This window comes from Myotis nattereri (genome assembly GCF_964212035.1).
Source record: "Myotis nattereri genome assembly, chromosome: 2".
Taxonomy (NCBI): Eukaryota; Metazoa; Chordata; class Mammalia; order Chiroptera; family Vespertilionidae; genus Myotis; species Myotis nattereri.
The window spans coordinates 184,691,112-184,716,115 of NC_138076.1; the positions used below are offsets into that span (position 1 = coordinate 184,691,112).

Here is a 25,004-nt window from a genome sequence, read left to right on the forward strand (position 1 = left end):
CTGTAAAGCCATACTAGTTTTCAGGAAATTGCTTAATGAGCACACATCAGGTAAATATGCAGAATAGATCGACTCTCCTATAAACACCTCTCAGTATCTGCATCATCATATCTGGCAAATACTCTTTGGTTCCAGAGCACACCCAAAGGCCTTCTGATACTAGGTTAGTTTCTTTACATCACTGTAAATCTCAGTGTTTTAAAGAGTTTACAACTTAGGTTAGTGCCAGACTTGGGGGATAGCCTAGTTTTAATTCAGAACATATTAATAAACCAGTGTGTAGGGTGGCTCACAATGATGACTTGTTTTGAAACCAGTTTAACCACTTAGGATAGACTATCTTTGCCCTAATTTCTAAATCCCAATTGTCTGTAACTATGCCTCTTTGATTATAGCATTTGAAAGAAAGAATGTAACAGCCTACTGCAGAGATCTAATCAAAATCCTGCAGCAGGCAGAGGAAATGAATGAAAAGCTCACTCCACTGAAACTGATCGATTCTTGGATGGGACGGGGAGCAGCAAAATTGAGAGTAGCAGGTGTTGTTCCTCCCACACTCCCTCGCGAAGACCTGGAGAAAATTATTGCGCACTTTCTTCTACAGCAGTATCTTAAGTATATACCAACCCCCTTCTTGTCCTTTCATGTTGTCTTTATAATTTTTTTTAAAACAGTACACGGTTTTATTTATTTTAAAATGTTTTTATTGATTTCACAGAGGAAGAGGGAGAGATAGAAACATGAATGATGAGACAGAATAATTGATCGGCTGCCTCCCGCATGCCCCCAACTGGGTATTGAGGCTGCAACCAGGGCATGTGCCCCCAAACTTCCTGGTTCATAGGTCATTGCTCAACTACTGAGCCATGCCGGCCGGGCTACTTTTATTTTTTTATTCATGGAATAAATATATATTCTTCCAAAAAGATTACTTTTAAGAAAAACTCTAATTTGGAATAGATAACAATAATGATAATAATTACAGAATACTTTACATATTATAATTTTTACATATATTCATTTAACTTTAGCAACATGGTGAGATGAGACTAGATATTCTATCTTAATTTTAGAAATAAGGAAACACACTTTATAGGCATTAGCTATATCTCAGTACAGCCATAAATAGGAGATATGTTAAACTTAAGAAGAAATAGTAAAATGTCTAAAACCAGTACCATAAGAATGATGACTTATTCAATCACAAGAATAAAAAATTGGGAAAATATTTTCTTCCACAAAATGTAACGTGTCTTTATGATTATTTCTCATTTTTATAAATGCCTCAAAACAAATGGTTTTGTGGTTGTTTCATGTGAATGTTAAACACTATACAAAATATACTTAAACTCCAACTATAATTGATTAGTGTCAATAAAAAAGCACAAAATGAAAACTTTCTATAAAGATAAACTATTTTTGTAGTGTATTTTTCATTATTTCCTATCAATATATGACTTAGAATTATTGCACTTACGGTTATTTTTGTTTCCTATAACTCCTCAAAACCCCTCTGATTGGTGGTCTTTTATCTTCTGCAGAGAAGACTACAGTTTTACAGCTTACGCTACCATTTCCTATTTGAAAACAGGACCTAAAGCTCATCTTCTGAACAACGAGGCACATGTTATTACTATGCAAGTAAAGAAGTCCATGCAGACCTATTTCGGGGTAACTATTTTCAAATATTTAAAAAATACATTCAAGCCTATGGATACTTTTCTTTAATTAGTACTCTCCTAAGTCCAATTGAACATAAGAGGTAAGTCATTGTTCTTAGAATCCGGGTATGGAAGACATAAAGTGGGAGAATTTAGACTAGTTTTTTAATATAGAGGAATTTCTAACCTCTGGAATGTGAAGACTCTATTTTAATGTCTAATTTTGTGATACACCTTGCTCTCACGGTGATCAATGTTGGTTGAGAAGTCTGCCTCTGTGGCAGAGGTTGAAAAGAAGTTATAAACTAAGTACTATCAAGCCTGCAAAAGCATGCCATATACAATTGTGTCTAAGGACACTTTAGGTGTTCTTTATGGTTTCTCTGATGGTATAGACCAGTGATGGCGAACCTATGACATGCGTGTCAGAGGTGACATGAGAACTCATTTTTTGGGTTGATTTTTCTTTGTTAAATGGCATGTAAATATATAAAATAAATATCAAAAATATAAGTCTTTGTTTTACTATGGTTGCAAATATCAAAAAATTTCTATATGTGACACGGCACCAGAGTTAAGTTAGGGTTTTTCAAAATGCTGACATGCCAAGCTCAAAAGGTTCGTCATCACTGGTATAGACCCTTCTATTCAAGATGGGACTCATATGTGAGTAGAAATTTGAAGATAGAAAACCAGACCACTGGACACTTCAAGAGCTAACTGATATAGAAGGACTATTGAGATTATGAATCTCATGAGAAAACAAAATTAACTGAATTTTTACCGGGTGTTTGTTATTGTTTTGTAGATTGAATCATCTCAAACTTGTCATTCTGAAAGATCTGATAAAAAGAAGGAAGGAAAAAATTCGGGCAACTTCCAGAAGAAATCTGCAAACATACTTCAGCAATCTGATACTAAGAATACAGGGGCTAAGAAAAGAAAAATTGATGATGCATGAGATGAATGTTTCTAAATTTTCCAAGAAAACGGTTTTATGCATGCATGCACCATTATTTTTATAGCTTAAATTTTAAGACACTTTCATTAATATTTTATATATGTGAAGCTATATTTTAAGAACTTCTCTCTAAAGTATTGAAGACTTGAGAATTTGAGAACTTTTGACAATTTAAGAGCATGAACTACATACATTTACAGTGTGAAATGAGGGGAAAAATAAATTTTTAATGTAAAACCCTTTAAAAGTAAAATAGTTAAGGGAGTAAGTTCACATAACTATCTTAAGCTCTTTACGCCTTGTAATTTTTTTTTTGACAGAACTATCTTTTGACAGCAGTGTTGTTGTACTGAGAATTTTACATAGGCTCATCACAGAGTGAGTACCCTCAGGTTATAACATGTAGAATCCACACAAAAAGAGTAATAAGGTATCAATACTGATATTAGTAAGTAGGATGGCGATGTCTCTATTTAAGTAAAATAAAACTAAGATTGAAACCATAGCCCTATATTGACATTTCATAAAGAATGGCTCTTTTTTGACCAACCTAGCTCCAAAATTAAATCCCAAGTGAACGCGTCTAAGTTTAAAGCACATAAATGAGTAACTTGAAAATTCTTACATAAGTGGTTGTGAGAGGTCAGTTTTGTGTTAGAAGAAAATATATCTGTAAGTTATCCAAACTGATTTCATCTTTAGAATTTTATTTTTAAATACTTTTCCACTAAAATCATTATCACCTGTGTATTTTTAACTTCAATGTGGTCACTGTTAAATCAGTGCAGTCCTTCACATCATTGACTTGACATTTTGTCTTATTTGAAACTATGTGGTTCTTGAAATGCTCTTTTTAGTCAAAATAATCTTCTATATCAATGTTTGGATCTAGTAGATCTTCTCCATATGATGAAAGATTCATCTGGTTTAATATCAAGTTTTCAAATGTTTCTTCTAAATTGGTTTCACCAATTAAGACAGCTCCCATCATTCGTCCATTCTGCATGACGACTTTGATGTATTCTTGTCCTTTGGTACATCTCAACATTAATTCATGATCTGAACCCAAGCTCTGTGCATTGTATTTTCCCAGCAATACAACCTATAAATATACATGTAGGGATAAAAAAAGTTATTCTAGTGAGTGCCTAAAAGGAAACATAATAGGCACCTATTTTGTGTTATGCAAGAATGACCAGCAGAAAAATCTGTTCACAAAATTTTACAGCTAAAAGTGTCATTGGAGCAGGTTCCAAAAAAACCCCAAACATCTGAATGGTATGCATTTATTCTACAGGTGATAATGCCATACAATCTACATGAACATTAAAAATACCTAGTGAAGCCCTGGATGAGTGGCTCAGTTGGCTGGAGCGGTGTCCCGTACACCAGAAGGTTGCGGGTTTGTTTCCCAGACAGGGCACATACCTAGGTTGTGGATTAGATCCCCAGTTGGCATGTACAGGAGGCAATCTATTGATGTTCTTTCTCTCTCTCTCCCCCCCTCTCCTCTAAAATTAATTTAAAAAACATATCCTCGGGTGAGGATTAAAATATCTGTCTATCTATGGAATATACAAATATGTAGAATATGGACCACATTAGCCTGGAGTCATGATTTAAAGATTTAATAAGGAACTTAGATCTTTCATGGCAAATTATTTAATCTCCCTGAACCTTGTATATGTGTGTATTTGTGTATGTTTCTCCTTATCAGTAAATTAGGAACAAAAACTAGCCTCAGACTAATGTAAAGAGGACTAAGATATGTATGGAAAATAACTTGGTTCACTCTTGAGTATGACAGCTATTAGTTTCCTGCACAAAGAAATAATGAATCTCAAATAAAAATTAGAAATGCACCAATAGGGAACAGTCCCTGTAAAGTGTAAAACTATAGTGGGAAGGGAGGTAATGATTATCAGATAATTAGGAATTAAGATCAGCAATAATACCAAGTATTGATTTGCATAAAATAAAGTATTTTTTTTCTTGGTGAAATGATTAAAACCATATGAATTTGTATTCAAGCAAGAAAATCTGATGATTATAATCAGTTACTAACAAGCAGAAAAAGGCACTAATTTGCTTATCTATCTTACCTTATAGTTAAAAAACTTTGTTACATGAGCAAAAAGTTCGAAGCTGAAATCCATGTCAATGGACTCTCCTAAACTAGCTGCAGCCATGCACTTTGCTGCGTACCATCCCATCTGTCTAGCCTGGGTCCACAGCCTCATCTGAAATAAAAAATGTAATGCAGTGTAACTTTTCATTATCATTACTTGAAAAATGTTAGCACTTAACCTTGTAACATTCCTTCATGGAGTTCAATGTTTGACAGTCCTTGAGACTGGTTAGGTCTAGATCGGTTAAATTGGTTAGATGTTTGGTTGGGTCATCTTTGCCATAGAAGCAATCACCAATCCACACTGATTGGCATTTGATTTTGGTATCTAATAATTCTACCTAAATACTGCCTTCAAAAATTAAATATGACACTAATTTTTACATTTCAATAAATTTTCTATTTAAAAATATATTTCAGGTTACACCAGATAACATTTTAACCAGTCTCCACTTCAGAATAAATTTCTCATCAGCATTAATAGAGATGCCAAATTATCACTGAAAAATCTGTTTCTTCTCCTAACCCTCATGTTGGTGCTAGATCGTTAAGACCTACCCTGCAATTTACCTCAGTGGGCAGACAGATTTATCACTCGGTGCCTAACCCCAAGACATCATTTCAGATCTCAGCAAGTGATTCTGGGAAGTCATTTAAAATTCTCTACAGCAGTATTAACTTCTTCTGTATTCTGTTTTTACTGTATTTCTACAAATTTTTGGGATTTTCTAGTGTAACAGAACACTGGCCTTGGAAGTCAGTAGATCTGCGTATCAACTGTACCTATTTAATTTTTCTGAGTCTCAGTTTCTTCATTTGAAATATAAACATATACCACCTCCTCCTTGGCTATTGGGAAAATTAAATAGGTTAGCCTATAATAAGCAATAGTACCCTTAAACCCCTATGTGTTTGTCTCCATGTAAACAAGTTAGGGTTACTGAAGTAAGAGGCAGTCTCTGGTAAAGAAGCAGAGGAAACAGCATGATAAAACCAGAGGATGCTAAAGGCAGTGGCCTACAATGTCACCCTGCTGGACTATTACCCAACTGATGCATTCCTGCTTCATTCTCCTAAGTTTGCATCTTGGGCTATGCAAAACAATTACTAGTGTATTTACTGCTTCCGCCAATTAAGAGATGGGATCTATTAAGATTTACTCAAAACAAGAGACACCTATTTATTTTTAGATATTTCTTTCCTCTAATGATGCACATTGAAGATATGATTTATCCTAGAGGGTTTTAAATGTTTGTTTTTTTAAATCCCCCAAACTCCAGTTCCTACTTGAGAGTTTGTGACAGATATGCCACATAAATGACATACGATGACTGTAGAGAAAACTGAAAACAAGCTAGTTTGAAGCATTTTAGAAGCTCTCTTATCACTGATGTTATAGCTCTGCTGTACATAAAAAAAAAACACACAAACCAATGAAGCTGCCTCTTGAACAACATCTAGCTTTTCCAATACTTCACACTCCATAGTTAATCTGAATGAATAATATCTACTTGTGGAGCTGGTCTTTCACCAAGAGAGGCACTGACTGGTTCTTTTATCTCTAATATCTACCCGTCTTTACTGCTCCTAAGACAACCTCACCAATAGCCACGGAGTATCTTCCTCTAGTATTTTTGGAAGTAGGCAACAACACGTGAGGGCAGGAGGAAGTCTAGAGCCAGGTGGAAGCAGCTGTTAGGCTAAAGGCTGAGCAAGGCTGTTCACTACAGGAACTTTTTTTTTTTCTTCAGTAATTCCCATAGGACAGAACAGGGTCATCAGGAACAGAATGCTTTATCTATATGGCTTATAATCTCTGAAACTTCGTTTTTTTTAGTATAAAGCTGTACTGTACAATATGGTAGCCACTAGCCATATGTAACTATTTAGATTAATTAAAAGTAAGTAAAATTCAGTTCTTCAATCACATTAGCCACATTTCAAGTGCTCAATAGACACACGTGGTTAGTGGCTACCTGACTGGACAATGCATAAGTACAGAACATTTTCGTCATCATAGATAGTTCCATTGGACAGTGCTGATAAGCATCTGAGAATGAAAAAGTAACAGCACATGACTCCTTTTAAATTGAAAGATATCTCTTTATTCTATCACTGTCATTCTATCACTCACCAAAAGGGAAACATTCTGATTTTTTAATGTCACAAGTGATTCTGGGAAGTCATTTAAAATTCTCTACAGCAGTATTAACTTCTTCTATATTCTGTTTTTACTGTATTTCTACAAATTTTTGGGATTTTCTAGTGTAACAGAACACTGGCCTTGGAAGTCAGTAGATCTGCGTATCAACTGTACCTATTTAATTTTTCTGAGTCTCAGTTTCTTCATTTGAAATATAAACATATAGCTTCCTACTTAAAGTAGGAGATTTGGAAAACCATAAAGTTGGATTTGCTGGTAGCAACTCCTTGTTTTCAGATGGAGTCTCTGAAAAAACGTGATCACGTATGTGGCATACCTGCTGCCAGAATGGGCTGGGTTGCCAGGAAGCAGTACAGATGTCACCTGCAGCATAGATATCAGGAAGGGATGTGTGCATATGATCATCCACTCTCAGGCCACCGTCTTCTCCTAGATCAAACTAAACAATGTCCCTCATAAGCATAAATGGTAAGAAAAATGAAACATGACTTCATTCTAAAGTAAAAGAACAAGTAAACTTTTTACATCATGATTTGCTGATCTTTAAAGAGAAAGTGAAAAATAGCTGAAAGTTTAGGCAACTAAGCTGAATTTCCAGGGAATCAAATTCCTCATAAGATGCAAACTCATAAAATTCTGAGAATTTCAATATCAAAAAAGCCCAGTAACCATACAACTAACCCACTCATAATTACAAGAATATTCCTCAGTTTTTCTAGGCTTCAAATGCTAAAAAGAAAAAAATTATTAAGAGTTTTTTCAAAATAGCACTTTTAAGAATTCATGTGGTATCAGTCTCTTACCAATATTTATATAAATAAGTTATGCATTATGTCACATCAATAATGACACCTATGCTGCAATGTTAACTGCTTAAGAACTTTAAGCAGTAAAAAAATATTGCAAATCACCCGGCCGGTGTGACTCAGTGGTTGAACATTGATCTAAGAACCAGGAGGTCACGGTTTGATTCCCAGTCAGGGCACATGACCGGGTTGCAGGCTCAATCCCCAGTAGGGGGCGTGCAGGAGGCAGACAATCAATGATTCTCATCATTGATGCTTCTATCTCTCCCTCCTCTGAAATCAATAAAACTTTATTTTTAAAAATGTATTGCAAATCAAGATATGACTATAAATTAAATTCTTTTTAATCATATTAAGGTACAGTTTTATACTAACACAGTGAATAATTATTCAGGCTTGAGAATTAGAGCTTAATAAATAATTAATACTTTGAAAATATGTGTAGTGGGACCAAAAATTTCACCTTACATTGTTGCCACAGAGAAAAGGTTCTATATTTGGTGTAACTCCTGTAGCACTGACAATGAAATCACAGCCATATATCTTGTCGTTGGTCAGCTCCACATACACAGGCCATATCTCTTTAAAAAAATAAAATGTATTCTCAAATGTAATCACCAACTGTTCACAACATTATGTGAATATAATAACTAGAACAAGGAAAAATAAAAAGGAAGGCCGGAGATGACTTTAAAACAACATCCCTTAATATTTTGCATAAGGCACATTTGTTTACACAATTTTTAATACAATTAACACCATCTCCTTGTTTTGAGTATGATTACAAAACTATGGCATTCTAAACGTTTTTCCTTCAAATTTAGACACAAATCTAACCAAGTAAATTTAAATTGGTAATCATCTTACAAATTATTTCTTTAAAAATCTTTATTAATAGAGGATGTTCCTCTGAGAGTTTAGTCCAACTAGGTTACTCACTTTTCAATGTTTTCCCTTACTATTCATACTCAAACTTTCCCTTTTCCTATGGAAGAATTCAAAGAATTTAGAACTGGAATATCATACACTTTGATTTTGGGGAAGTCACTTCACCTCTGAGAATATCAGGTTTTTAGTTTTAGTTTTGTTTTGATCTGCAAGATATTCTGATTGACTCACAGGGTTATGACAGTCAAAACACTGTGAGTAAAGCCCTATACAATTTATTAGAAAACTTTTAGTTATAAAAATAAAATGACTTATTAAATTATCATTTATTTTTACTTTTCATGTTTAAATTTTACATGGCAGTCTGAAGTTGGTTTTTAATCTATATATATAAAAGCCTAAGTGACACTTAGGACCGAAAGACCGGAATGGCCAGTTGCTATGACGTGCACTGACCACCAGGGGACAGACGCTCAACGCTGGAGCTGCCCCGTGGAGCGCCACTCAGCCAGAAGCTGGGCTCACAGCTGGCGTGCGCAGCTGCAGTGGTGGGAGCTTCTCCCAGGCTCCCAGCTCTGTGGCATCCCTACCAAGCTGCGTTGGCAGGCGCAGTGGGCCAGGGCTCCACCCTGGCTGCCTGCCACTTGGCATACTGCTACATCACCCAAGGGGTCCTGGATTGCAGGAGGGTGCAGACCAGGCTGAGGGTCCCCCCTCTCCACCCCCCCCCCCCCACACACACCCAGGCCTCTAGTATAACAATAAAAATTAAGCTGCCTTCCTTTTAAATAAGCAGTTAAATATCTTTTTATCACTTACCTTTATCAGTTGTAACTAACTCATTTTGATGGTCTCTTGGAAATGTCAAGGACTTTTTCTTAGAGATTCTAAATTCCTTCTGAAGATAGATATTCTTTACTTCACACATAGTTTCAATGTGAATCTTATGAGAAAACTAAAAGAGAAATATTTTATTTAGAATCCATCTATTAACCTTTAAAATACTGAAATGCATCTGAAATAACTTTTGAGAAAACATTAATTTAAAATAGGACAGGTGTTTTCACTGTGGTCTGTGTATGGCAATCTCCACTTCTGGGGAGTTAGAAAGAAGGCAGAGAGTGAGTGTTAGATGAATTTAATATTCACCTACCTTTGCTGGGCATGTAGGCCAACTCCTTTCTTAGCACTATGGATTTTAAGTAAAGGGACCTAGCAATTCTTTGATTACATATTTGTAACCAGTCTTCAAAAAAAAAAAGGGTTTAAGAATTTAAAACTGCATTTAGACATGTTTAATTAGTATATGAAAACATACCTCTCTTGTTCCTTTAAGATTTAAACCTTCATGCCAATCAGGTCCCAAGGCACTGCCTACATTACCAGCATTAATGTTGGTTCCTGCTTCCTTTTTCTTTCCTAAAGAGATAAACTCAATTCAAAATTCAAATGATATAAAAATAAATATCTGCCAGGCAGATAAATACGCTTGTTCTGCAGCTTTTAGGCAATATAATGATTCTCATGCATAAGTACATACCAAATGATGAAACAAAGTCACCTGTAGTAATAATTTTATTTAATATTTTGTGATGTAGAGATATAAAATGGACAATCTTTCAATTGAGTATTGAGTATAAACATAGTGTTTTTGGGATGTTATATTCACTGGTTAATATGAAGGGTAAGAATGTTAGCCAACAGATTTTGAAAATGTTGTCAGTTTTTGGGATGCCCTAAACTTATAAAATTCTTGAATTTTACAAACCATTATGTGTTTGTTTTTTTAAACCTCTGTAAACTAAAAAATCATGAAGCTTGTATTTGCTTTCAAACTCATTGCATTTTTATAAAATTACCTTAGGTCTTGTCTAATTGTAGCATCTGTTTACAAAGATGCAGATAGACTGGCTTATTTAATTCACTTTAAATTTCGTTTTAATTATACATATTTTTCATAAAATATATAAATTCTAGAAAATCTAAAAAGTCATATAAAGATACTATATTCTTAGCACCCAAATATATTTTGCTAAATTTTCTTATAGTCTTTTTCTATATGGTTAAAAAAATAGAAATTTATCTGTGAATTAATGAGTCAGATTCTATATTTACCTTTAGTTGTGTATCTGGTTCTTTTATGTGCAATTTTAGCCTCTGGTTTTTCAGCAATGAGCTTTGAGGTCAAGAATTCAGCTGCTCCTGCATCGAAGAAAGTATTCCCAATAGCCTTATCTTTAATGGCCCAAATTACTTCACAACCTTCGACTTCATACCTAAAAGGAATATTAAAGTTACTTAGAGCAATTTCAAAAGTATGAGTAGAAATCTTTGTACTTACAAATAATAATTCTCTCCTAAGGCACAAGTAAAGAAAGTATTTTGAGCAAACTCAGAAAAAATAATTATAAGGAGGAATGTAACACTCTTTCAGGATAAGAGTTAAAGTAGAACAAATAACAAAAGGAATGTAATCAGTTTACCAAGAACATGTAAGGGACAAATATATATACTGGACATCAGGTAAAGTTTCATTACAATAAATATCATTTCAAAGTGTTCAGTTTCTACAACATAGTTATTATTTAATGTCCACAGGGTCCCAGGAGTGAGAAATGCTTTATCTGGTAATAATGTAATCGATGATGGATGGATGGTACACAGCTACCATACTGAGAATAGTTGACTTCTTTGGTAACAGACATTTTATGTATTCAAAGAATATTACAGAAGGATAAGATCAAATGTTGTGCGAATTTGAACATCTTTAAGGTAAGAAAGCATTTCACTGTAAATAGTAATAGTATTAAGTTATAGTTTTGGCGATACGTGATGGAGAAAATTTGTCACGTGTACTAAAAATTTGAAGCCCCCCTTACATCTGTGCCTCCTCCCTTAAGGCCCAGTCTAGTTTTGATGCTCTAGTTTTTCCTCTGCATTTCTCTGCACAGTGCCACAAAATTCATAATTATAATAATAACTGCTATTCCTGGTATTCAGGCAATTGAAGAATTCTTATAGGCTTTCAATGGGATTCATCATCCTCTAAAAAAGAGGGGCAAAAACCTAGTCTGAGAGTTTGAATGGATGAAACTGAGCAAAAACAGGACTTGAACAGATTCCTTATTTTAATATAAATTTGTCCTATCTGTAATTGGACCCAATTTTCTAGTCTGAAAAATACCCATACTATTTCATGTCAGCTATCTGCGGGAAGATAAAATCACAAAGAAAGTGAATTAATGCTCTGTAGACAACAAGAGGAGTCTTTGATGATTTCTGAACTTGAAATACTTTAAAATAATATTTCATATTTATTAGTGTGTTCACATAACAGGATGGGTATCAGCAATAAAAAGTGGTGGGGATTATGACTAGAAATTTCTAAAGGTGTACACATTCAGGTTCTTTTTTAATGTAGTGCATGCTTATAAAACATTAGAGTCTCCGTGCATGGATTGTGCACTGATGGGGTCCCTCGGCCTGCCCTGCAAGGGATCCGGCTGAAACCAGCTCTCCGACATCCCCTGAGGGGTTCTGGATTGCAAGAGGGCACAGGCCAGGCGGAGAGACCCCACCGGTGCATGATCGGGGCCAGGGAAGGATTGCGGGAGGGCTCCAAGATGTGTCCGGCCCATGTTGCCCAGTCCCGATCAGCCCCCAGCAGCAAGCTAACCTACCGGTTGGAGCGTCTGCCTCCTGGTGGTCAGTGCGCATCATAGCTACTGGTGGAACGAAGAGTTGGGCACTTAGCATATTAGGTTTTTATTATATAGGACTAGAGGCCCGGTGCACAAAAATTTGTGCACTCGGGGGGAAAGGGAGAGTCTCTCAGCCCGGCCTGTGCCCTCTCACAGTCTGGGACCCCTCGGGAGATAACGCCCTGCTGGCTTAGGCCTGCTCCCGGGTGGCAGAGGGCAGGCCCAATCCCTAGGTGCAGCCCCTGGTCGGGCTCAGAGCAGGGCCGATTGGGGAGTTTGGGGTGCTGCCCCTGTCATGCACAAAGCAGGGCAGATCGGGAGGTTGCAATGCCACCCTCAGTCACACTCAGGGTAGGGCCGATTGGGGGGTTGAGGCACCGCGCCGTGTCACACTCAAGGCAGAGTCGATGGGGAGGTTGCGGCGCCACCCCGTCACGCACAGAGCAGGGCCGATCAGGGTTGAGGCGCTGCCTGCTGTCACGCACAGAACAGGGCCCATCAGGGGGTTGGGGAGCTCCCCGCTGTCATGCACAGAGCAGGGCCCATCAGGGGGTTGAGGAGCTCCCCCGTCGCTCACAGAGTAGGGCCGATAGGGGAGTTGGGGCATCACCCCTTGTCACACACAGAGCAGGGCGGATCAGGGGGTTGGGGCGCCGCCACTGTCACACTCAGGGTAGGGCTGATGGGGAGGTTATGGCTCTACCCCATCACACACAGAGCAGGGCCCGTGGGGGGTGGGGAGGGTTGGGGTGCCACCCTCTATCACCCACAGAGCAGGGCCGATCAGGGGGTTGGGGCGCCACCACTCTCACGCTCAGGGCAGGGCCGATGGGGAGGTTATGGTTCTACCCTGTCACACACAGAGCAGGGCCCGGGGGCGGGGGGGGGGGGGGTTGGGGCACCGCACCCTGTCACACACAGAGCAGGGCCAATCAGGGGGTTGGGGTGCCGCAGCCTGTCACACACAGAGCCGCAGGGCGAACAGGGGGTTGGGAAGCTCCCCCCTATCAGGCACAGAGCTGGGCTGATCAGGGAGTTGGGGCGCCTTCCCCTGTCATGAACAGAGCAGGGCCCATAGGGAGGTTGTGGCCCCGCCCCGTCACACAGAGCTGCAGGGCGATCAGGGGTTTTGGGTGCTGCCCCCTGTCATGCTGATCCCGGTGCTGGGAAGCATATTACCCTTTTACTATATGGGATAGAGGCTTGGTACATGGGTGGGGCTGGCTGGTTTGCCCTGAAGGGTGTCCTGGATCAGGGTGGGGGTCCCCACTAGGGTGCCTGGCCAGCCTGGGTGAGGGGATAATGGCTGTTTGCAGCTGGTCACACACCCTTCAGGGTGGGGGTCCCCACTGGGGTGCCTAGCCAGCCTGGATGAGGGGATGATGGCTGTTTGTAGCTGGTCACACACCCTTCAGGGTAGGGGTCCCCACTGGGGTGCCTGGCCAGTCTGGGTGAGGGGCTGAGGGCTGTTTTCAGGCTGGTGGGTGACGGAAGCTCCCAACTGCTCCTTTTTTCTTCTTCTTTTTCTTATTCTGGGCCAGCTTTAGCTCAGAGGCTCCAGCTCTTAGGCCTCCGCTGCTGAAAGCAGGTATCGGGTTTGTTTGGGTTCTCTAATCGAAACAATGTATAACTCCAGCTCTGAGATCCCGGCTCTTCTATATTTGTTACGTTTCAAACTGCAGGCTCAGAGGCCCGCAAGGCAGGCGGGGAACGTTGGTTTCCTCCGTCACTGAAGCAAGCAAGCCTCATGTTAGTTTCAAGCTGCCTGGCTGCCGGCCGCCATCTTGGCTGGCAGTTAATTTGCATATCTCCCTGATTAGCCAATGGGAAGGGTAGTGGTCGTATGCTAATTACCATGTTTCTCTTTTATTAGATAGGATTATATAGGATGGTTCAAATCTAGCTAGTTACCAGTTAATGACCCTTTGAGACCTAAAGTACTGCCTAAACCAGGGGTGGGCAAACTTTTTGACTCGAGGGCCACAATGGGTTCTTAAACTGGACCAGAGGGCCAGAACAAAAGCATGGATGGAGTGTTTGTGTGAACTAATACATGTTAACACTGCTGCTGGTGAAGGAGCAGAGGGGAGAGCAAGAGGACCCTCCGCTCTTTCGGCTCCGCGGGCCGGATAGAACAGCCGAACGGGCCGGATCCGGCCCGCGGGCCGTGGTTTGCCCACGGCTGGCCTAAACTCATATTTTCTGACAACATTTCTGCAATTATGAATCCCATGAAAGCTAAAAAAAATTAAGTGGATTTCTGTTCTTGAAAATACATGAAAAACAATATTATCTTTGATTTTTAGGATAACAAGATCTTTTCTAGTATGCCAACAATAACATGAATCACAGAGCAATTTTTAAAAATATATACTTACGCTAATTCAAGTGCGATACCACCATTCCCTATGATCATTATTCTTTTAGCATTCGTAAGCTGTTTCTGAAATTCCTATATTAAAAAGAAAATGACACAGGGTTTTGTATAGTGGGCAATAGTGGAAGCAAGAGGCTTCTCTGATAATAAATCTTACTTTCCTACTCTTCCAGGATGCACCCTTCCAATTGATAATACAAATTCTCCTCTACATTTCACCCTACACTGCCTTTACAGCAATGCCTCTCCTGATTTTCCTTGTTTTTATGTCATTAGAGTACTACTTCAGAATTTCAGCAGGAGGCCCTGTCTTAGTTTACTAAATTCTCAACTATTTGACAAATTCAATTTACTAACATAACATTGATCTATATCCTAGATACACGATTCTTCCTCTTCTAGTTCCTCAGTTGATACTGTCTGCAGTCACTCAGCACTTAAAACTTACAGGATGAGAGCCACAGCAGCAAAGTGGTTAAGAGCACAAACGCTAAAGGAACTGGTTCTAGCAGTTTACTAACTGGGAATGATGGACAAGTTGTTTATCCTCTTGTAACTCACATTCAACTATAAATGGAATTAAGAAGTGACTAAATCTCGCCCTAGCTGGTTTTGCTCAGTGGATAGAGCGTCGGCCTTCGGACTGAAGGGTCCCAGGTTCAAATCCAGTCAAGGGCACATGCCTGGGCTGCCGGCTCAATCCCCAGTGGGGGTAATGCAAGAGGCAGCCAATCAATGATTCTCTCTCATCATTGATGTTTCTATCTCTCTCCCTCTCCCTTCCTCTCTGAAATCAATAAAAAAATTAAAAAAAAAAAGAAGTGACTAAATCTCAAGGTTTCTGTAAGCATTAAGTAAGATGATGTAGATAAGGCTGTTAGGAGTAGCAGACACACAATAATGTCTACCATTTATTTAAAAAAATGTTATTACCATTATAAGGCAGCTAATTACTACCACCACCCTCCCTAAAAAGACCACAATGTACTTGGAGAAAAGCCAGTGGGTCACTCTTAGGAGACATTCAAAAGTACAGAATAGTACCACTGCTTCAGGATGATGTCTGAATAGCTCAATTCCTTTGCCTACTATCATTTCTCTTAAATTGACCCAAAACTTATTGTAATGTTCAATAAATAACCACTGAAATTGACTTCTTGAAATTTCTACAACAATAAAACACCTTAAGTTAATTTTAGTTTGTCCTTCATTGAGGGAGTAGATAATTTAAGAAAGATCTATAGAGTACTGGACATGGAGATGAATGGCATGAGTTTAAACTGTACTTCTGATAGTTTAATAACTACCTGCGTAATGATAAATTACTTAGTCTTTCTATTTCAATGACCTATTTGTAGAGTGGCAGTAATGACTGTCACACAGAATTATCATGAGGATTCAATGAGTTTTTGTATGTTGAGGGCTTCGCTGGAATACAGTTATGAATGCAGTCTTTGGTAATATGAATCCCAAAAGGTTTACCAAAAGATAACCAAGTTCTAGTTTTCCATAAATTCCTAATTATTTAATTAAAAATAGCCTGAAAGTAAACTATCAATTTTCAAGGACACAAAGTATTGTTACGTAAGTGTAAAATGATCACCTCATGGGACAGAACAACAAGGAACTTGAAGACAGAGTATTGTGATTTGAAATCAGGAAGAACTTCTTGGCAATAAGGCCAACAAACCCTGAAGTAAGTTATCAAAAGAAGTTGTATAAGGTTCCACAATAGAGTTTCACCTTACTGGGATAGTTATCACTTGAGTAGAACAATAAACCGAGTGACTTTTCCAGTTTTAGGGTCTGTCATGATTCTGTACCACAAAGATCTTCTGACTATTAATTTGTTTGCTGAAGAGTAAGTTCTGTAAGTTTTGGATATGCTTTATTCTTTTGGGGAAAAGGTCATTATATTATTTAGGTCACAAATCATATATTCCCAATCATAATAATAAGTGTGTGCATAATATAAGCTGTCCCCTTCAGCAGAGTCATTAAATTTGGGACATCATATAGGAGAAACAACACAGAACATCAGCATGAATAAAAAACAAGATAAATTATCAACTAAAAACAAATTAAAATTGACAATAATAGAACCTTATAGCTACTTTCTGGTTTATGGGCCACAAAACAAAAAACTCCCTTCTGCTCCTACAGTTTAGGAATTAGCATTGTAAGTGAAACACTTTCATTCAAATGTAGCAAAAGATGTCTAAGATAAAAATCTTCGTGTTATTCCCCAGGACCCAACCCCAAAGTTACCTGAGCACTATCTGTATCACGAATTCCTAATACATAAGGATTTCCTTCACATATCAACTTTGGTTTAGCTCCAGCACACAGACAGAGTTTCTTATATATGTGCTGACTGCCATCTTCTGTTAAAATGCACTGTAAAAACATAGAGCAATGAAGGGGCAAGAAGCATTTATATGTGGGTACAATTTCACTTTAAACATTCAAAAACACAAAAGCAAAAAGCATATTAAGCTTGCTTCTTGGTGGCAATCAATATTTTGTCCCAGTAAATACAAAGCTAAGTAAGCATAAGAATACATTCTTCAATTCAGTGATTCTTAATCATTTTAGGGCCATGAATTATTTTTGAGTCTGATGAAAACTAGCCTTTCTCCTAGCAAACTATACGCTCTTTGGGGATTATATTTTCACCTAAGTGACAAACATGTTAAACTTAAATCCAGCATGTACTGGCTTTAAATATATTTATATTGATTTTAATAACCTCAATGAGTCTAAAAAACATATTAGAGATCCACTGTTTCTGTTTCTTAATATTGAAGAAAATCTACAGATTAGCAGCAGCATTTAGAAAGCAGATATACATGAGATATGCTGGACTTTGTTAGAAAGGTTTAGGGGTTAACTTTTGTGCCATGTGTTTGAATTATAAAACTTAGCAAATCATAACATAGCACTTATTACCCATTGAGACATTTGTCACCCATGTTAACTCTTTAGCTGCATAACAAATATATAAAATCAATAACCCAAAGTGTAATCCATACAGACATTTCATGCAAGTTTTCCTTCATATAATCTGGTTAGAATTTTATATGACAGACAAACTAGTTATAGGCATTGACCAAATGTAAAAAATAAATTTTCATTTAGTTACTATGAAAACAAACACAAAAGCTCTTTATTAGCTACTGTTAAATTTTTGGAAAAAATTAGAATTTTTCTAATTCACTAAAGAATATAAAGGATAAGAGAATGCAGACATGCTAGTATACCTCATGCGGGACAGTTTTCAAATGGTAATGGGTAGCGCTCTGATTCATTCAAATGTCCTAATATAAAAATGTCCTCACAACTCATTAGTATACTTTTAAACCTACTTCAATTTGCAAATTAATTCACGTGGATGTTACAATGAGTAAGTACTACCACTATAAGTATTAGAAACTTACTCTGATTTTTGGATTCAGATTTTTCATTCTTTTCTCATAAAACTCAGTATTTTTTCTTAATTTCTTTTTCCTGTCAAATGTGGTGTATGTGTTTTATCCCTAAGGGAGAATTCATAAATTAGAGCTGCTTTTGAGAAACAGATACAAACTCTACTTTATATTTTGCCTAAAGCTCATTTGAGGATATTGTTAATCACCTGATAACATCCTTTTCTGAGACTGCCATATTCCTCACACTGCCTTGGTTTTGGCCTTGTATCATTTTGGACTATTGTAACCCCCTTCTAATTTGGTTGCTGGCTACTAGCCACTTACTCATTCTTGACACTGCTGTCAGATATATCTTCCTCTTCTTTTTTTAAAAATCTTTATTGAGATGATTATATATCTTCTTAAAAGAACTTCTATTTCATCATCCCTGCCTCCTCTTAAAATCTCTACTATTTTTCCATTGATTAGAAATGAACTCAATTTCTTAGCTTGACATAAAAAGCTCTTTACAATCTTATTTACTTATTTCTCAGGCCCTGTCTGCCAATCTCCTTTACTTAGCCCCACCCAAATCCCATTGACCACCTCATGGTTCCACATGCTCCCTTTCCTTTCTTTTGGTCTTTGAAGATGCAATCTCTTCCTGGAATGCACTTTTGCATCTATTAATTCACTAACTATTAATTCACTCATATTTTAAAACACAGCTCAAATATTACTCAATCTGTGAAGTCTTCCTACTAGCAGAGCTTTGATAATATTTCTATGACTGCGCTTTTCACATGTCCATATAATTATATGTATGCATGTCTATATTCCCTATGACACTGAGAGCTTACATATTCCTTATATTATTGCTTATTCCTTACATTATGGTGCCTATCACTTAATGTAGTGCCCAGAAAACAGTGGGCACTATATAAATGTTACGCTAATTTGAAATATAAAACTTAAAGGCAAAACTAAACTAATTACACAATCCCAATAAACTCACAAAAGAGTATAAATTATTCTAGTAATGGAAATCAATGTCACAAAATTTGCATGCTAGGGACTTTGGTGGTGGTATAGGTGGGTTCAAAGGAAGTCAGGCAAAAACCTCACCAAGATTTAACAGCACAATGTCATTAAGGAAAAATTCTCTTACGTATTCTTCACTCTTCAGTTGCTTTACTCCACATTCTATAACTTTAATGTTGGGAAAGCGGTTTTCTAACATGGTACTTGGTTGTTCTTCAACATCAAACTCTTCCAATACTTTAGAAATCTGTATTAGATCAAAGAGGTAAGAATATATGTTAAAAACTTTTTCAAGAATTCTAAATAAAAATAGTTCCATTTTTTTCTATAATTATTTATGTTCATACAACAAGAAAGTTGGTGAACTACACAAAATACAGTGGAAAGAAGGCTAGATTCGCATTTTAAGACTAAAACTCAAAATACTAGTCCTACCACTCTTGGACAAGCCTGTTAGGTCACTGCCTTAGTTTCCTGAATCAAAAATGTTTGGAGACCACTCTTCTATCACACTATGATCCAAATGATCTTAGACTCCTATTATAATGTTATGACATGTGTAATATAAATCTGTGGAACTACAAAGTATTCTGAGATGCTTATTACACATCTGCAACATTAATTATCTACAAGTGTAAACTTGGCTCAGAAGCACTTCTGATTTGTAAATACACACACACACATATTTATAATAAAAATATACACATGAATATATTTGCATTCATATTTAGAGTTCATAGCAATTTTCCCCAAAAGAACCTTATCTTAAATTTTCTGAAAAGTAATTCAGAATGGGAGGGAAATGATAGGAGGAAAAAAAGAGAAGACTAGAAATTCAATATCATTCTGGGTGCTTTTGGTATTCAATCTGAATTAATTCTAAACTTTGAACTACAATTTTGAAATGAACATCCAAATAACATTTGTCATTTTAAACAATTAAATAGTATAATTATACTACCTGCTATACAAGTTACTGCAATTTTTAAAAATTAATAGTAAGAAAGTTATACAAAGATTCTTACCTGCTTGAAATTGGTAACTGCTTTAATAACAGGAGAAGCTGTTACCAGGAGAATCTCTTCTGATGGAAAGTGAATTGCCAACTTATTAAAAGTAGGAAAAATAGGATAAATAATTTTAGTTATTAGTATTTGTGGCATGGAGAGTGAGAAAGGGATAGTGCAATATTAATAAAGTTATTAACCTAGGGAACTAATCATTGTTCCTCATCTAAAGTTTCCATTATCCTGAGTCTTGTTCATATTTATGAGGTAGTGATGAGTAGTGTTCAATACTGTGGTATTGATTAAAATGAGTAATACATTTATACTAAATACTAACAAAGATCTGAATAAGGAAAGTGGCATAAAGAGGTATTCCTTATTTACTTAACCTATTTTATATGCCAATTTAAAGTTATCATGCCGAGGGTAAGGAGAAATTACCTTCCTAATTAACAGTTAAACCAACTTCTACTTATTGTAAAATATTTTCATTTGCCTTCAGTAGGATGAAATTACAGCAAACCCTCAATAATAAACATTTAGAATCTCAGCCCTCTTTCCAAGCGCTTTGGCACTCCCATCCTGCCTCTTCCAAATGCCCAACCAGCAGATATCCTGAAAGACCAAGCCATTTTAATATTAGTCTTAACAAAATATGGTGGCTTAACTTGCCATTGTTTCATCATTTTCCTCTAGCTTCAAACCTCTCTCTCACTTTACACTTCTTGAAAGCATTTTCCTAACTCAATCTCCAGTTCAACTCTACCAATCTCTATTTCTATCCCTTTTACACTATTAAAACTGAGCATATCCAATTCAACTATACATCCTTAAAACCCATAGATTTTTTAAGTACCAGCTTATTTTAACTTTCTACAGTATTTGACAAAATCACCACTCTCCCTGTCTTTCTTTCCTTTGTGTATTCTGTAATTTTCCTCTGCTTTAAATATATATATAATTGATTTCAGAGAGGAAAGGAGAGCGAGAGAGATGGAAACATCAATGAGAGAATCACTGATTGGCTGCTTCCTGATGCCGCCTACTGGGGATTGAGCCCACAACCCAGGCATGTGCTCTTGACTGGAATCGAACCCAGGATCCTTCAGAGTGCAGGCCAATGCTCTATCCATTGAGCCAAACGAGCTAGGGCTCCCTCTGCTTTGTTTCCATTGCTAGACCAGACCCTCAAAACTTCTTTATGCTACTAAAATCACCTTTCAATTGGCCTTCCAGTCTCATATTAACCAGCTACCACTGCCCCACACATTATAACTAATTGTCTTTTAAACTTTTTCATTTGATTACATTACTCCATTGCTCGAAATCACCTATTTGTAAGTTCCTGGTAAATTTTTAGCATGACTTATAAGATCCTTTATGATCTGGCCTCTGCCAACCTTCCCTGGCTTCATCTCTGCTCACCTCCCCCAAGCACTCCCTGCCTTAAGTTTTGCTGCTCCCAGAGGATGCGAGGCTTCACCTGAGGTTTACTGTCGCTTCTCTTTGGAACATCTCTCTTTTCTCGTTTAGGTGGTGAACTTTTACTCATTATTCTAAAAAGTGTATCTCCTTGGAGAAAGGATACCTCTTCCCTCATTTACTCCCTACCAACTCAACTGTCACCCCTAAGACAGCAAACACACCAAGGAAATGATTTATTTACATGCCTCTTCACTAGGCTGTGAGGCCCTAAAAAGGTATCAGGCTGTTTATATTTGACTAATCAGCCCTTAGCACAGTGCCTGGATCATAGGTGTTGACTTGGCGAATAAGTGGAAAATACACCTTATGATTAAAAGATTAAAAGTTTAGCCCAGCTGTGATGGCTCAGTGGATTGAGAGCCATCCCATGGACCAAGAGGTCCCGGGTTTGATTCCCAGTCAGGGCACATGCCTGGGTTGCGATCCCCAGTAGGGGGCCTGCAGGAGGCAGCAATCAATGATTCTCGCTCATCACTGATGTTTCTCTCCCTCTCTGAAATCAATCTCTCTCTCTCTCTCTCTCTCTCTCTCTCTCTCTCTCTCTCTCTCTATATATATATATATATATATATATATAATTAAAAGTTTAAAAGACTTGCACTTCTTGTACTATTTCTCATACTTCTGAGATTGTTTATATCAAGATAATTTAGTCCCTTCTGGAATATTAAAATACATATAGGTGTAGATATATATATGGAAAAGCGTTCCCTAGCTGCATTCCGCATACACCTTGCGGGCTGTTTTAGGAACGTTCCTGGAGAGGAAGTATCTCCCATCTGGGGATTCACAGTACAGGGAACGTACGTAAGGGTGCGGTGCACCCAGGGCCTGCGCCGTGTGGAAGCGGACCGCAGTGGTCTGCCGACAAAGGCGGCGGAATCTCCGCACCATGTCCTTGCTAGTCACCAGGCCTCCGGTCTGCTCGGACATGGCTAGGTCCGGGTCCTAACGCCCAACAACTAGCTCTCTCCCCCCACCCATTCCCCCGGACTCCCCCTCCCCACCGGCCAGGCGCCTCAGGTGAAGCTTGCGAGGTACCGAGGACACCGGGGCCACCGCGCAGTCTCTAATACCTGCGAGCAAGCAGGAGAGAAAGCGGGGGGTAGGGATGGGGGGGAAGCGTCCAGAGAGGGACCAGGTAGAAAGACCGGACGGGGGAGGGAGCGGGGAGGAGGCCGGAGCGCCGCCGCCTCCGGGGTCCAGGAGGGCGCGGAGCCGCCTGTCCGCCCGCCCGCCCTACCTGCTCCGCACAAGAGACGCCCGCGATGCCTCCGCCCACCACGACGAACTTCCCCGCCGTCGGGGGAGGGCGCGCGGCCTCCATGCTCCCAGACTTCTGAGGGCTCGCGGACTGCCGCCGGGGAGCGGCGGGAATTTGCCTTCCCGAAGGAGCCGTGGGCCGGGACCGCCACTTCCGGTGTCTGACCCTGGGAACCAGACCTACGGGTGCCGAGCGGTTCACACTTAGTCCGTCCGCCTCTGGGCCGCGCGCTGCGTGCTCCAAGCACGGAGGCGTCTACTCGATGCCGGGCTTGGTGTGACGGTTTTTATAGCTAAATGTGATTTTCCCACGTACATGTGATAAAGAGAAGATAGAAAACAAAAAAATTAAAGAAGATGCGTGGCCAAAAGAAGCTTGGCGAAGTGCCTAAAGACAGACCGATGATCTCACGAGGCAGAGCGTTCTTAAAATAAAGGAATTGCTCTGATATTCTCGCAGGGTCCATAAAGGGTTCTTGGGAAACGCACTCATCCTTTCCCCACAGCAAACTCTGAAAGTGCATTCCAACCTAACATAGCATCCTCTGCTGTCGGACCATCTAGCTATGCCATTAGCTGATTGGGGTGCCGGTGCCTGTGACCTGACGCTCGGGCTGCAGGTATAGCTCTCCACATACCTCTCTCTCGAAGTCTTCCTCGCTTCCCCTACCAGCAGGGACCGAGGCCAGGACTGTGAGTGTGTTGGAGCTGGCAGGGGTGGGGGATTGTTTCCTACAAGCATACATACAACTTTCTCCAAAAAAACTTATTGCACTCTTCCGCAATTTATCAATGAATTCTTTCCTTTCCCTTGTATAGCCTCAAGGAATATGATAGGCTAATGTTGGAAAAACCAGTTTTATAATCTCTTAGCACTCACCTATTTTCTGATCTTTCAGCATGGTCTAGTACAGCAGTTCTCAACCTGTGGGTCACAAACCCTTTGGGGGTCCAACCACCCTTTCACAGGGGTTGCCTAAGACCATCAGAAAACACATATATAATTATATATTGTTTTTGTGATTAATCTCTATGCTTTAATTATGTTCAATTTGTAACAATGAAAATACATCCTGCATATCAGATATATACATTACGATTCATAACAGTAGCAAAATTACAGTTATGAAGTAGCAACGAAAATAATTTTATGGTTGGGGATCACCACAACATGAGGAACTGTATTAAAGGGTCGCGGCATTAGGAGGGTTGAGAACCACTGCTCTAGTACCTTGTGTTAAAGGCATTGGGGTAATTGGTACCTATTATATTGTTACTAGAGGCCCGGTGCACAAAAATTTGTGCACTGGGGGGGGGAGGAGGAGTCCCTCAGCCTGGCCTGTGCCCTCTTACAGTCTGGGACCCCCCAGGGGATGACCACCTGCTGGCTTAGGCCCGCTCCCCGGGGGATTGGGCCTAAGCTGGCAATCAGACATCCCTCTGGCAGCCCGGCAGCCCTCAGGGGATGTCCACTTGCCAGCGGGGAGCAGGCCTAAACTGCAGTCAGACATCCTTAGCACTGACAAGGAGCCAGGAGAGGCTCCCACCACCACCGCTGTGCTGGCAGCCATCATCCTGGCTTGTGGCTGAGCAGAGCTCCTCCACTGTGAGAGCGCCCTGACCACCAGAGGGCAGCTCCTGCATTGAGCCTCTGCCCCCTGGTGGTCAGTGTGTGTCATAGTGACCAGTCATTCCCAGTCCTTCTGCTGTTAGGGTCAGTTTGCATATTACCCTTTTACTATATAGGATAGAGGCCTGGTGCACGGGTGGGGGCCGGCTGGTTTTCCCTGAAGGGTGTCCCGGATCAGGGTGGAGGTCCTGCTTGGGTGCCTGGCCAGCCTGGATGAGGGGATTATGGCTGTTTGCAGCTGGTCACACCCCCTTCAGGGTGGGGGTCCCCACTGGGGTGCCTGGCCAGTCTGGGTGAGGGGCTGAGGGCCGTTTTCAGGCTGGCGGGTGACTGAAGCTCCCAACCTCTCCTTTTTTTCTTTCTTTTTTTATTCTGGGATTTATTTACCTTCTATGGCTGTCACTGGAGCTGAGAGCCAGCTTTAGCTCTGAGGCTCGGCTCCAGCTCTGAGTCCTCGGCTGCTGAAAGCAGTTATCTGGGTTTGT

The 25,004-nt window shown here is 39.3% G+C and overlaps 2 protein-coding genes across 5 annotated transcripts in view; one reads left to right on the forward strand and one right to left on the reverse strand.

Annotated features, from left to right (window-relative positions):
- The window catches only part of RECQL (RecQ like helicase), a 29,310-nt gene extending 26,183 nt beyond the window's left edge, over positions 1-3,127 (forward strand). For both annotated transcript variants that reach the window (XM_081083095.1, XM_081083096.1), the window contains 3 exons: positions 396-615; positions 1,542-1,671; positions 2,470-3,127. In XM_081083095.1, coding sequence (XP_080939221.1) covers positions 396-615; positions 1,542-1,671; positions 2,470-2,622 — 503 coding nt within the window. In that variant the 3' untranslated portion in view covers positions 2,623-3,127. The remainder of the gene's footprint in view (positions 1-395; positions 616-1,541; positions 1,672-2,469) is intronic.
- Positions 2,134-25,004, reverse strand: part of PYROXD1 (pyridine nucleotide-disulphide oxidoreductase domain 1) — a 57,460-nt gene continuing 34,589 nt past the window's right edge. The window contains exons 1-12 of one of the 3 annotated variants that reach the window (XM_081083097.1): positions 22,870-23,145; positions 20,160-20,240; positions 19,262-19,381; positions 16,955-17,083; positions 14,688-14,761; positions 10,724-10,884; positions 9,927-10,027; positions 9,428-9,563; positions 8,189-8,301; positions 7,231-7,353; positions 4,725-4,862; positions 2,134-3,724 (exon numbers count right to left, since the gene is read on the reverse strand). In XM_081083097.1, the coding sequence (XP_080939223.1) occupies positions 3,476-3,724; positions 4,725-4,862; positions 7,231-7,353; positions 8,189-8,301; positions 9,428-9,563; positions 9,927-10,027; positions 10,724-10,884; positions 14,688-14,761; positions 16,955-17,083; positions 19,262-19,381; positions 20,160-20,240; positions 22,870-22,953 (1,509 nt within the window). In that variant the 5' untranslated portion in view covers positions 22,954-23,145 and the 3' untranslated portion in view covers positions 2,134-3,475. Of the gene's footprint in view, positions 3,725-4,724; positions 4,863-7,230; positions 7,354-8,188; positions 8,302-9,427; positions 9,564-9,926; positions 10,028-10,723; positions 10,885-14,687; positions 14,762-16,954; positions 17,084-19,261; positions 19,382-20,159; positions 20,241-22,869; positions 23,146-25,004 lie in introns of those variants that run through there. The other 2 variants (XM_081083098.1, XM_081083099.1) reach the window with 2 other exon arrangements.